General features: G+C 41.7%; 1 protein-coding gene across 1 annotated transcript in view; it reads left to right on the forward strand.

Moving 5' to 3' along the window:
- Cyp4aa1 (Probable cytochrome P450 4aa1) overlaps nt 1-15,037 on the forward strand; it is a 267,954-nt gene that overhangs the window by 141,202 nt on the left and 111,715 nt on the right. The window contains exons 5-6 of the mRNA XM_067140876.2: nt 2,322-2,504; nt 8,210-8,279. Of these exons, the coding sequence (XP_066996977.2) occupies nt 2,322-2,504; nt 8,210-8,279 (253 nt within the window). The remainder of the gene's footprint in view (nt 1-2,321; nt 2,505-8,209; nt 8,280-15,037) is intronic.

The following is a 15,037-nucleotide window of genomic DNA, read 5'->3' on the forward strand; positions in this document are numbered from 1 at the left end:
CCCTAATATTTTTTTCAAACACACGTCTGAATTTATTTTGCAACATTTGTGTTGTAGATGCACTAGAACTGTTTTCTTTCGGCGTCATGAATATGCTGAACTGTTTCTGATCTCTCCCATTTCAAGTCTGTCCATTGTGCTGCTAAGGAAACAGAAGTTAGCAGATGTATATGCCAAGTCATTTTTAACACTGTGTCACTTAACATTTGCTGAAGGATTCCAATTGAAGTTGCATCATCTTTGTCCAGTACATTACCTACTGATGCAAAACCATCGAATTTTTCTGAATAATACCGGACTGCAGCGAGCCAAGTTACCCACCACGTTATTACTGGGCTGTGTGGCAGTGGTACGTTGGGATATTTAGTCTTGAATACGTAAATTATTTTAGGTGACTGAACAGGGGCCTTATGGTGGAGGATGGGAAGACTGTAAGGGATAGACAAGGAAGTGGGAAGGAAGCGGCCATGGCCTTCAGTTAGGTACCATCCCGGCATTTGCCTGGAGGAGAAGTGGGAAACCACGGAAAACCACTTCGAGGACGGCTGAGGTGAAAATCGAACCCACCTCTACTCAGTTGACCTCCCGAGGCTGAGTGGATCCCGTTCCAGCCCGAGTACCACTTTTCAAATTTCGTGGCAGAGCCGGGAATCGAACCCGGGCCTCCGGGGGTGACAGCTACTCACACTAACCACTACACCACAGAGGCGGACTACGTTCAATTATGGTACTAAAATTAATATTTGTATTAATATAATTGTTTTAATGTTACAATTAACGCCCAAGCCTGAGGCAAAATCTTTACATAAATTACAATTGTCACCCAAGAGTAGGGCATTGGCTAGTGGTATATTACACCTTGATCAAATTTATCGCTTACTGTACCTATAAATCGTGCATCAGCGTACAACCGTTCATTTTTGAGCCTGGTGTTAGGTTATGGAAATCTCTCCACTAAGTTAGGAACTGCATTATACTAATTATTATTAATGGATCCTGGTATATTTTCCTCCTTAAATACGTAGTAAGTTTATATCAATGCCCAGGCGGAAGTGCGAATGAATGGAAAATCATTTAAGAATTTCCATCCATTCATTTTAATCAGTCACATCGGACAGTGGTGACGTAACTCTGGATCCAATAGCACATGCTATGCTATAAGTAACGTATCTTTAAATGTTTAATATCACTGTTATTCCCCACAGTCGTCCAGTTACATCCAAAAGTAAGTTACCCAACACTGTAATATTATCTGTTTTCACCAGTAGTGGCGATTGAGAATAAGAACCGGGGGGGGGGGGGTATAAAAATTCATAGGCAACAAAAAGTATCCGGGTCTGGGGGATATAGCGCGGGGAAGGGAGATTTTCCATCAAAATTGAAAAACGTAGCCATAAAACGGTAAGCTCTGAGCGAATTTCGATAGAGACATAAAGGTTGACAGTCTACCAACTTATGTGTGGTAATAATAGCACTGTACAATAAAACTTTCACCAAAGGAACAATAAGTACACATGTATTACAATTAAACAGAAGTATAGCGTGATTATAGAATTTAAAAGTAATTTAGTGTTCGACTACACAGTAACAAACACCAGATAAAACTGAACAGACTGAGTGAGACTGCCAGACTGACCAATGCGCGCGGCAAAACTATATCCCTGCTAACCATGTCACAGAACCTGCTACACATTGTTCCGCAGGTCTCCACTACCTACTGTGGGCGCTGTACAACTCGGTTAGCCGCAAGGTCTAGACAGACCTTGGTTAGCCGCGACGAACGACATTTTGTGCGTATATCCGCCAAGTATTTTTCTTAATAATTAAAGAAATGAAAGGAAAGAATTAGCTGAAAAGACAACAGAATTTGCACATCTTTTATATAATTCCTAGTTTCAAGCGGCTAAAATGGAGTAAAAATGTAATTTTTCTCCATAATGCGGGTGGGGGGGGGGCACCCCTCGCCCCATTAATCGCCGCTACTGTTTTTCACTGGAGATAGGATTTGAAATCTCTCCTCCACGATCAAAGCCATCATCTTATTGTTATAGAAAATTATATAAAAATCCTATAAACGAACCTGTAACCAATAATGTGATTAAGTGTAAGAAAGGGCCGAGAGCATGGGGTAAAGAAACAAATTGCGGCTCATTATATCACTAAAAGGTAGGGAAAGGTTCTCTGCCTGTATTTCTTATTAATTCGTCATGTGAACATAATTTTTTTAAACCTGTCCTGTACTGTATATTGTATTCAATATACGTTTACACTTATAGCTTAGGACTTCAACTGACAATAATCCCTAAAACTGTATGTTACAGGCAAGGAGTGGCAAACACACAGGAAGTTGATCCAGCCGAGTTTCCACATCAGCATTCTGGAAGAGTTCATAGCTACCTTCTCGGATTGCGCTCAGAACTTCTTAGAAAAACTCCGACCGACAGGCCCTGAAGGTGTCAACATAACGTCGTTCGTCAATGAGTGTGTTCTGGATATTCTTCACGGTCAGTTGCCTCAATGTTTTGCAACATTATTCTCACTTCCTTATTGATCTATTATCACCGCATATTCAGATAAAAGGAGTTCCGATTATAAAAGTGGCATTACCCCATTGTTACTGATGAAGTGTTCCGCTTAAATTTTATAGTCATTAGTAAATTACCTTTGTTCGGTGTCGATTACTGCAGTCATGCTCTAGTTCGTGAACCTTGAGCAACGGCTTAGTGGTCAGGTAAATGATCCTGAGAATTGAGATAGCAATTGTTATAGAACAGGATTGGGCATGTCGTACATATTTTGAACCATAGCCCTACTTGTGCTCAAGCGGTTGGGACTGCATAACTCACCGAGGATCCCAAACCGTTAGGGGATAAATTCTCACTAAGACTATGTGTAAGCTGGGCAGCATACTACTTCATAGAAATTCACCGAGCTCAGAAAGTTTTAAGCAAGCCTCGAACCTATGGGAGCGATTGAATCCCACTTCACTTGACAAGCTAGGATTCTTGGAGTCAACTTGGCGATCGAAATGAAATTCGATGTGATGCCATCAATATTAATAGTTATTTTGTAAGAAATAAAGTAAGACTGCTTGAATTGACAAGAAGGATGCGCCGAGATGTGTTAGGAATTATTGATGTTCGGGTAAATTAAGATAATGAAGAAGAGATAGGAGATTATAATATGCGGTTAACAGGTGCGAAAAGGGAACAACAGAGTGTATGGTAGGGCTGTTCGTCATGAACTTCATAACAAGCAACATGGTTTCTGTTAGACACACAAATAAGCGAATGATGTGGACAGATTTAGCGGTTGGGTTGAAGGAATTAGAAGGAAGGTGGTCTCCGTGTATTCACCATGTGAAGGAGCAGATGAAGATTAAGGGAACAAGCTATGGAGCACTAAGTTACATCGTAGTCAGGGTAACAGCAAGGGTGGGATAATACTAGTGGGCGATTTCGGTTCGAGAATTGGAAACAGAACTGGAGGATATGAAAAGGTGATGGGTAAATATGGGGAAGATACGGAGGCAAATAGAAATGAGAAGCGTTTACTGGACTTCTGCGATGGCATGGCATTAGCAGTTGCGAATTCATTCTTGAAGTATAAGGTTATTGATCGTCCATAATATACTATGTATAAATTGGCTCTTAGGAATTTTGGGGATTTTTCGATATACAGATCTGTAGTAAATTAAGTATCACTAGGTCCAGGATAGGGAAAAATAAAGTCTGTCTGTCTGTTTCTAGACGGATAACGGTAGAGATTCTTCAGGACGAGAAAATTAGGCAGAGGCACATGGATATGATTAGTAAAATGTTCCAAATAATATACAGTCAGCAGGTTCAGGATATAGAAAAAAGAATAGGGGCCATACAGGGATGCTGTATTAAAAACGGCAAGGGAATGCTTAAGAATAACTGAATGTAATAATAGAAAAAGCGAACATCTTGGTGGGATGATTAATTCACAGCAGCTTGTAGACGTAAAATATTAATAATAATAATAATAATAATAATAATAATAATGATAATAATAATAATAATAATAATAATAATAATAATAATAATAATAATCGTATGGCCTCAGCTACCGTGTGCAGACATTTCGATTTGACGCCATCTGGCTGTCCGCTCGTCAATTTCGACGTTCCATTTTATTCTAGGCCCACTAGATGGCAGATCGAGTAAACCGAAACTCTCTTGGGCGTCTGCGGCTGAGATTTAATTAATTTTGTCGGGTTAACACCAAGTGTGTCACCAGAGATCTTTTACATGCCGACATCGTACGACATGGAGTGCCGAATGGACTTTTTTCCGCCCTTCAAAAATCCGACTACCTCTGCCGGGTTTGAACCCCGCTATCTTGGGATCCGGAGGCCGACACACTACCACTGATCCGCAGAGGCAGTTGTAGACGTAAGAAAGAAGGCGCATCAAAATTACTCCAAAGAAGAGCTAATATAGATAAGGAATTTTATGTTATCGAGCGAGTTGGCCGTGCGGTTAGTATGGCGCAGCAGTGAGCGTGAATTCGGGAAACAGTGGGTTCGAACACCACTGTCGGCAGCCCGGAAGATGGTTTTCCGTGGTTTCCCCATTTTCACATCGGATAAATGCTGGGGTTGTACCTTAATTAAGGCCACGGCTGCTTTCTTCGCATTCCTAGCCCTTTCCTATACAATCGCCGCCATAAAACCTATCTGTGTTGGTGCAACATAAAGCAAAATTTTAAATAAAAAAAGTAATAATGTATATCGATGAAAGAAATAGAGGAAAACAAATTATATTTGGGTCCAAGAAATATCATGGGAAGATTGCTGTAATAATTTGGAAAGGTTAATTCAGGCGGCAGGGAAACCATTCTGGACACTAAACAATAATAAAGAATCTGAGAAAGTGAGGGAAAGGGAAAATGAATAGCGTTTTGGGTAAATCATCTGAATTCATAATAGATCCCTGGGAATTATTGGTCAGATGGAAGAACATTTTGAAACTACTACTACTACTACTACTGAACGTTTTCATTCCTCCTCTGAAGGGGGAGGCGGGCTTCTTAGACGGTGAAGCCGTCTCTCAGGCCGGGAGATTTGTTACGGTGAAGGAGATGTGCGGAGAAGGTGAGGGGGTGAGCGGCCGTGGCCTATACTGCGAACTGTCCCGGCATTCGCCTTAGTGCAGGAGAATGGAAAATCACGGAAAACCATTCTCAGAACATCCGACGGGTGGGGCCAGGCGTGTAGTCCGGCTGTACACCAGGCCCATCTCCCGAGTGCAGAGGAGTAGAGCCACGGTAGAGCCGTGGCCAACTTTCCTCTGCTCGGTTGGCCGGTCAGAGTACAGAGCTGTTGGACCACGGGCAAGCCGTGGCCTCTTCAGGGACGAAACTCAAGGGCCGAAACCCACTCTGCGTCTACCGATCCATTTTGAAATCAATCAATCAAAATGGTTATATCATTCCCACTCCTCGGACGAGGAGCGGGCGGGCCGTCAGCTAAACGAGTAGCTCTTTGGCCGTATTTAAGGGGGAAAGATTATAGAAGAAAATCTAAAAGGTGGGGGTATGTGTTGTACATACTGGGGAAGGAAGAAAGATATTGAACTGGCGCAAAGACACCGCGACAACAAGCCGGGACTCAGGGAAGACCCGCAAAGCACTCCGCGTATGCAGACCCCCACAAACATGAGAGGAAAAGGGACGAGAATTTTATTTACGTATCCCGGACGCGCAAATCGGAAAAAATAAATGTTACAAAGACTTACAAGACAGCTGTTACAATGGGTGGGGGCGGTGTGAAGTGTGAATAAGGAGTAGGGTAATGTTGTGACAGAAGGTAATAGAGGGTTGTGGTAATATTGGTGATGGAGGTGGCAAGTAGGCGAAGAAGGTCCAATATCGGGAGGGGCGGTAGGAAGAAGTTGGGTTGTGGAGCGGGTAGGTAAATAGCTTGCGGGGGTGGGGTGGGTGGCGGGGCAGGTGGGGGGCTATGAGAAGAGGTATGGGAAGATGAGCGGTCAATACGGGGGGGAGCGAGAGTGCTCCACTCGGTAGTTTCTTCTGCGGAGACAGACGCCAGTGGTGATCAGATGTTCTACGTCAGCGTTAGATGAGAGTTGGAGGCGGATCATGAATGTTGGGCCGTGAATGTTGAAGATACGAATCGCACGACGAGCTGGGACGCCTGCCATTTGGAGTTCCTTCAGTATGTCCTGTTCGGTAATTGCAGGGTCAATGCCACGGATGACACAGCTCGGAGGTGGATTTTGCTGTGGGGCTGTTGCGGCGGCTGCTGATCCTTGGTAGACTGGCTGAGCTGTTGAGGTGGCATCCGTGGAGTTAGCAGGGGGTTGCTGGGGACTGGTAGGGTGGCAGGTAGGAAGATGGTGGAGGTGGACATGATAGGAGAAGGATGGCTAGTCGTGGGACAAAGGATAGAAGTATACGAAGAAGTCTGGGCAGAAGTGGTGTAGGTGGTAAGAGTGGTAGTTGTTGTTGTGGACGTAATGGTGGTGGGGGCGGTGGAGACTGCTGGGGTGTGCAAGGTGGATGGACGTTAACAGTGCGAAGGGGGTTAGGAGAATGGAGCGTTTGCTGAGTGAGAGACTCGGGGGTAGGGACCACTTCAAGAAGTCTTGCGTTGATGGTCTCGCCGTTGGTTATGAGGGTTGTCATTGCATCGGGATCTTGTAGGTAGACCAGGACCCCCGATGATTTTTGAGCAGCAGCAGTGGGTCCATCCCGGAGCCGGAGAATGTCGTAGATTGGAACGCCGGACAGGCCAAGTTCGAAGCGGATGAAGGAATCTGAGAGAGCGGGGTCCACGCCCTTGATGAGACAAGTGTACATTGTGGAAACGGGGAGGCGACAGCCAATTAGGCGTCTGCCTATTAATTATTCTTAGGCCGACTGAGTAGGAGATGAGTTGAGGGCCACCCAGCCGAAAAAATGTGTGGCGTGTGACGTGACGTTGCGGATGCATTTTGAAAGTCTTCTCAATCTAAATGGTAATCTTGCCGCTGAAATCCTTAGAGTGGAGTTCATTATGAGGAGAACATAGATGGCAGTGAATTTAATCTCGAGGAAGTGTAAAGGCTGGTAAATAAACTCAATTGTCATAAAGCAGCAGGAATAGACTAAATTAGACTGACGAAGATGTGCCCCAAACTTCTCAAATTTCGACTCATCACTCCCTAGCACAAGCACACCGCACCAAAGAAAATCTCTGCAACTTGTGATGGTTCAATATTTTAAGAAATTAAGTTAAAAAGAACTGTTGTGTTTAACAGTCATATTATCATCACAATGCAGTTAAACATTCATAACAGTTTCTTGTGTCCCAATATAAAATTGTTAAAACTACTAATTATACAATATCATAATTTAAAACAATTTAAGTGTTTTGAATAACTGATTCGTTTGAAATATTTTGTGGAACTTTGTGCCTGTCAATTCATCAGTCTGAAGGTTGGCTGGATCCTCAAGAAGCATCATCGAACGTTATGCAGTAATGAGGTCACTGCAGAAACTGATGGCAGTGCCATAATGAGGCTTACTAGACATTACTTTCCTCACTGAACCAGATATGACTGACCCTGTGAGTAGCACCCTTCACAACATCCAAACGCTCTAGCCGTGTTCTGAATGCCATTAATCGGCACCACCCATACCCTAGTAGTAGCTTCCATACCGTCACAGCCGTAAATGAGACAAAGACTTCAGAGAAAGCCACATTTTTCTGTGGCCTGTGCCAAGAGACAGGTGCAAAAAGTACTGCATCCATCAAGAAATAGCCACAGGCTGTTGTGGAACGTTAGTTTCATTGCATTCGTTCTGTAAGGAGTATCGCTTATATGCATCTCTCCGTATGAACCTTTAATCCTTCATCTAGCCAGGCCCCGCTTTATCCTTGCTACCACCTATCTTCACACACCACTTCGGACACCACAGCGACAAGGTTATCATATTCCAAGTTCATTAGGTTGTCGATCATGATATCTCAAGTTTCTTCATGCCCTGTGTATGCATTTGGGTATATTTATATCTTCACTTTGTATGAATACGAAAAGCCTTAGTGAGGTCTTGGATCCGAAGCCCCGATGTATTCGAACATTTCCTTCTTTATCTGCCTATAATAGTCATATAGCCTATTTATCAAATAGCTTGTTAACAGTAATATACTTTGCAATATAACATATTTTCTTTCTTTTAGAATCTGTGCTTGGTATCTCCGTGAAGCAGAAGATAGAAGGATTATCATCTAAAGACTCACCGTTCCGCAAGTAAGTTATTCCTATGAGAAGTTGTTTAAGAATAAAACATATTTTGGAACGCATTCCTTTCTATATGTGAACAAACAATAGTGCTAATTACATATTTTCCCCTCTGAGTAATTAATTAACCTTTATTCTGAAGCAATACTCAACGTCACATCAGCAGGCACAATGAAAGCATTAGAGAGTTTTTTGAAGTAAGTCACTTGTAATTATGAAAAATCCTCTAATTTCATGTAAGTTATCCTTTAATTTAGACGGGCTGGGTAGCTCAGGTCGAAGAGCATTTGCCTTCTGAGCTGAAGTTGATGGGTTCGACTACGGCTCAGGCTGTTGTATTTGAAGATGCTCAAATACACCAGTCTCGTGTTTGTAGATTTACTGGCACGTTTAAGAACACCTGCGGGATAAAATTCCGGGTCCTCGGCTTCTCAGAAAATCGTAAACGTAGTTAGTGGGACGTAAAACCAAAAGGATAACGTTATTAGACCATTACTATCCTTTAATGTATTAAGAACGAAGATCCTCAAGTATTTTAAAAATATAACATTAATATTTAATTCACAAAATCGTTATTTAAAACAATTGCGTATTTTGACTAGCCAACACCAAAAAGAAAGTTATAAAATCTAATAAAAAGTCACAAAATATTCAAAGATTGTAAATTACAAACGCACTAACACGCATTCATACAACACTGTAAAATACACAGCAACTCAATTGCACCAGTGGAAACACCATCTAGGAAGGGAGAGGGGAGACAATGTAAGTACTGTGCTTATTAGATCAGTTGTGTCCGACCGGAGATTAATATCTGAGGATCTGATTTCTCGCTAAGGCGTTTTGAATTTTCAATCGCGACCAGTGCATGTAGGATTTTTGAAATGTAATGTCACGTCCCCGTGGTTCAGATTTCTCGTGAAATAGGATGTTCTATTGTTGTGATCACGAGGCTTGCTTGCTTGTTTGTTTGCTTAGTTTCTTGATTGATTGACTGATTAATTGATTTTCTTTCTTTAATTAGGATAGTGTCATCATGTTAATTTGTAAAGTAATTATGAGAATTTACTTAATTAGAAGCTCTGAAATATTCCAAAATCTCACCATTAAAATGTTTGTTCGAGTGCCTTATCATTTCGTTTCCATTCAGTGTGACAGCATATTTCAAATTAATCATCGAATATGTAAAGTATCCTCATAAGTGGCTAGAGATATGTACACTGACTGACAGAGCAAATGCAACACCAAGAAGGAGTGGTCAGAACTTTATGCCAATTGCAGGGTAGACTGACGTCACTGAGGTATGCTCATGATGTGAAATGCGCCGCTGTGCTGCGCACGTAGCGAACGATAAATAGGACACGGCGTTGGCGAATGGCCCACTTCGTACCGTGATTTCTCAGCCGACAGTCATTGTAGAACGTGTTGTCGTGTGCCACAGGACACGTGTATAGCTAAGAATGCCAGGCCGCCGTCAACGGAGGCATTTCCAGCAGACAGACGACTTTACGAGGGGTATGGTGATCGGGCTGAGAAGTGCAGGTTGGTCGCTTCGTCAAATCGCAGCCGATACCCATAGGGATGTGTCCACGGTACAGCGCCTGTGGCGAAGATGGTTGGCACAGGGACATGTGGCACGTGCGAGGGGTCCAGGCGCAGCCCGAGTGACGTCAGCAAGCGAGGATCGGCGCATCCGCCGCCAAGCGGTGGCAGCCCCGCACGCCACGTCAACCGCCATTCTTCAGCATGTGCAAGACACCCTGGCTGTTCCAATATCGATCAGAACAATTTCCCGTCGATTGGTTGAAGGAGGCCTGCACTCCCGGCGTCCGCTTAGAAGACTACCATTGACTCCACAGCATAGACGTGCACACCTGGCATGGTGCCGGGCTACAGCGACTTGGATGAGGGAATGGCGGAACGTCGTGTTCTCCGATGAGTCACGCTTCTGTTCTGTCAGTGATAGTCACCGCAGACGAGTGTGGCGTCGGCGTGGAGAAAGGTCAAATCCGGCAGTAACTGTGGAGCGCCCTACCGCTAGACAACGCGGCATCATGGTTTGGGGCGCTATTGCGTATGATTCCACGTCACCTCTAGTGCGTATTCAAGGCACGTTAAATGCCCACCGCTACGTGCAGCATGTGCTGCGGCCGGTGGCACTCCCGTACCTTTAGGGGCTGCCCAATGCTCTGTTTCAGCAGGATAATGCCCGCCCACACACTGCTCGCATCTCCCAACAGGCTCTACGAGGTGTACAGATGCTTCCGTGGCCAGCGTACTCTCCGGATCTCTCACCAATCGAACACGTGTGGGATCTCATTGGACGCTGTTTGCAAACTCTGCCCCAGCCTCGTACGGACGACCAACTGTGGCAAATGGTTGACAGAGAATGGAGAACCATCCCTCAGGACACCATCCGCACTCTTATTGACTCTGTACCTCGACGTGTTTCTGCGTGCATCGCCGCTCGCGGTGGTCCTACATCCTACTGAGTTGATGCCGTGCGCATTGTGTAACCTGCATATCGGTTTGAAATAAACATCAATTATTCGTCCGTGCCGTCTCTGTTTTTTCCCCAACTTTCATCCCTTTCGAACCACTCCTTCTTGGTGTTGCATTTGCTCTGTCAGTCAGTGTATATGAGTTGTAGCTGCATAAATTTGGGCACTAAGAAGCCATATTTCCAAGTAACTTTAATATATAAATTCATAAACGAAATAATCTTACGTTAAATAACAATATTAGATCGTGTCCGATTATCCGATAATACAGGTTGCTGTAGTATTTTGAATCCTTGAGGCCACTTGTAATTTCAGGTAGATTAATGAATAAAAAATGAGGTAATATAGTGAATTAACTGGGCTCGAAATTAAATAATCGGGATATTCTCGCAGCTGGACGAAATCGAACGACTTGTTTGTCGCTCTCTTCCACTGGACGATTTAGACATATTAACAAGGTGATGATTAATATTTTCAACATGTGTATTTATTCAACTTGTTCAACTTTTAATGAATGGACTCTGAACGTGTCTTTCAGAATGGGCTTAACTGAAATATTCATCTGTCGTTTATGAAAACAGGAACATTGCATAAGATATACACTAATACTGATGTGCCACTACGATAATATTGTGACTGATAATAATATGGCGTCTCCGAAGACCTTAAAAAGTAGTTAGTGGGACGTAAAACAAATAACATTATTATTATTATAATAATTTTACTGTCAGATTCGAGACTGAGGCGACACAGCCAGTACAAGTCGACCAAGGGAAAAGAATATGTAGCTCCCAATCCGTGTATCCTCTACTATCTTAATAAATATCATCTCAAGAAACTTGAAGTTGTGGGACTTACAGTCGGAGCCAGAGACATTATTACGTCTTTCTTTGTCGATTTCTGCAACAGACTCAGTATCAGCAAAGGTACCAACCACCCCGTTGCTCTCACAGTATTAAAGGGATCAATCAGGATATTAATAATAATGTAATTTGCTTTACGTCCCACTAACTACCTTTTTACGGTTTTCGGAGACGCCTAGGTGCCAAAATTTAGTCCCGCAGGAGTTCTTTTACGTGCCAATAAATCTACCGACATGAGGTTGACGTATTTAAGCATCTTCAAATAGCACGGACTGAGCCAGGAAATCGGAATATTGAGACATAATTTACGTTCATTCTCATGTTAAATCACAAATCTTTCTTTTTTATTTGTATTTCATTTCCTTTATTCATAACTTCCGTAGGCTACTAATTTATAAAATGTATTATAGTATTTTGAATCCTTGAGGTCACTTGTATTTTCAGGTAGATTAATGGGGGACGTCAATGAAATACACCAAAATATCGATTTTTTAATTCTAATATTTCGTTGCTTGGCCTTTAGAGATTATATTCCCAAGTTTGGAATGTGAATTAAATCTATGAGTCTATTAAATAACTTAAAGTTTTTGATGATGCACATAAGCCACACCTACTTTACATAACATGAAGTCGTACCAGTTCAGGTCTTCTTGTATTTATTGATATTTATCCTTGCACATTAACATAATTCTGTACTAGAAGGCGTAATATAACTACAACGTGACCGACAAAGCGACTGTGTTTATGATTTAGAAGGCTGTGAAAATGGCGCGAGTATTGCTTTAGTTGACATCTCTGTGGTTGCCATGTGACTTGCCATGAATTGTTGATTGTTTTTCTGAGCGGTGTTCATGGTAACAGCTAATATGCCTAGAAGTAACAGAATTTTTAGAGAACACAAGAAATCTCTGATCAATAATGCCCGGAGGACGAAAGGAGAACCTGGCAAAAGTGACGTAAGTAATGTTGTGGCTAGTATCTCCACACCTCCAAGTGATTCTAAATCTGACCTACAGTGATGAACTGGAGGAAGACAGTCGATTTACGGTCATTGATATCCTGTCACACAATCTACCTGGACCAGCAATAAAGCCAGTTTACCCAGCCCTTTTGAAATCCCGAACTTCTCCGCCGATGTCTCCATGAGAAAGCACAAAATCCCAATTAATCCCTGAACTGAATGATGTCCTGAATTCACCTTTTGCTCCTTCACCACTGTCAATATTACCACAAATGATTTTGTTCTTGTCTACAATGATGGAAATGAAGGAAGAATTAATACTATTCTAAATATGGGCGTCAAGACTGGAGTCTGCACATGCCGCATCCTCAGAACTATCGACCAAAAACGTGTTGCTGCAGCTGAAACTGAAGTTCTGGCCGGAATGAAACAAAGAAGGCAACAGAAGGGGGGGGGGGGGGGGGAGAAGAACAGAAGATGAGGAAGACGAAGACTACATTCCTAGAACTTTTAGCTCATTAAAATAGAGTTTTTGAGTGGCAAACGTTCATTGATGATTTCCAGTATATCCATTTTATGTAACAAAAGTTCCTTTTTTCCAAGACTGTATAAGGTAGCTAGATGAAATTTTTTACACTTAATAACCTAATAAGAACACATATTTTACCGCAACATAAATAGTATATTTGACAAAATAACATTTTAAAAGGCATTTGTTGAACATTTTTCACTAACTTTTTAAATGCAAATATTTCAAATTTTTAAAAACGTTGATATTGTACCAAGAAGAATATCCTTGCGCCTATTTGTTTAAACACTATCGGAGAGACTAAATTTCAATTTTCAGGGAATTTGATTCAAAGGATTCTTGAAAACAGGTACATAAATTGGTATTCAAAATTGAAACTTGGAATTTCAATATAAACTTGAAATCTTGAGGTAGAAACCTGAAAATGTCCAGACTTTTAGCTAATCATACTACCAATGGGTCTATCAATTTTCATATGTATGTGAAATGTGGAATGGGAGTTATATGGTATTTTCCGTGCACATACATATTGGTTGACGTCCCCACTTAATAAATAAAAATTGAGGTAATATGGTGAATTAATTGGGATATTCTTGCAGCTGGACGAAATCATGAAGATAATACCAAAGAACTGTACCAATCGAACAACTTTTTTGTCGCTTTTCTTCCACTGGACGATTTAGACATCTTGAAAATGTGATGATTAATATTTTCAACATGTGTATTTATTCAACTCGTCCAACTTGTAATGAATGGACTTCTGGTGTTTAATAACAGCACACAAGAAACTTGAACTTGACTTGAAGTATTTCCATGCACTTGAAACAAGTAAGGAAGTGGTTATTCTCTCTACGGAGATATTACCAGGTTATCGATTTAGTGAGGAATATGCAGACAAAGAAATAAACAAATTATAGGACTGAATCTGAGCCATGTAAAGATGACGAAAGTGTTCAAGTTACATCCCTTAACAAAATGGCGATAGACTCACATGGACATCTTGTCGTCGTGTTGAAGAACACGTACACTCACAACAGCTTTATATAAAGAATATGTTAATTAACACTTCATTTTTTTTTCTTCTTCACATTTAACAGTGACAAAGCGTCCATTATAAGGATCTCCAAACCACGTTCTACAAGAAAAGTACCCTTTGTATTTCTTTAAAATGCTCTAGTAATTCCTAGCATAGCATGGCTATGACGGAATGGATAACTCTGACCCCGTTCTTTGTAATATACAAGTTTCCTGAACTTTAACATATTATTAGCTGAAATACAATATTGCAATATATGGATGCCACATGTCGGTGTTGTTCTTCTTCTTCTTATGCTGATTTTACCACACTCTGGTGAGATCGCAGACTCGAACTATGTCGCACAAGTGGACACAGCCCTGTTTCACAGCTGGATGCACTTCCTGACACCGAACGTTCTGGAGGGATGTATTCACTATAGCGTGTTTCTGTGGTGTGGTGTGTATACATGAAGAGACGTGTACTGAAATAAACACAAACACCCTGTCCCTGAGCCAGGAGAATTATCCAGACAGGCTAAAATCATCGCCGCGTCCGTAAATCGAACCCAGGACCCTTTGAGCCAAAGGGCTTTATGCTAGTCGTTCAGTGAAAGACTGGATATTAATATGCTGACATATAATTTATATGAGATATATATATAAATTGCCCACACACACAATACACATTGAATAATTAATTTGAAATATCATGTCATTACACAGATTGGAAACGAAATGGTAAAACGTTCGAATAAATATTTTAAAGTGCGGTTCTAGAGGATTTTAGTTTATACCAGGAACACACAGATATTGAAAGGAAACCAACCACACATATACGCAGTCTTCTTGTTCTTCTTCTTCCTGGCCTCACCACAATTCATTAATAATAATGTTAT

This window comes from Anabrus simplex, chromosome 2 (genome assembly GCF_040414725.1).
Source record: "Anabrus simplex isolate iqAnaSimp1 chromosome 2, ASM4041472v1, whole genome shotgun sequence".
Classification (NCBI taxonomy): Eukaryota; Metazoa; Arthropoda; class Insecta; order Orthoptera; family Tettigoniidae; genus Anabrus; species Anabrus simplex.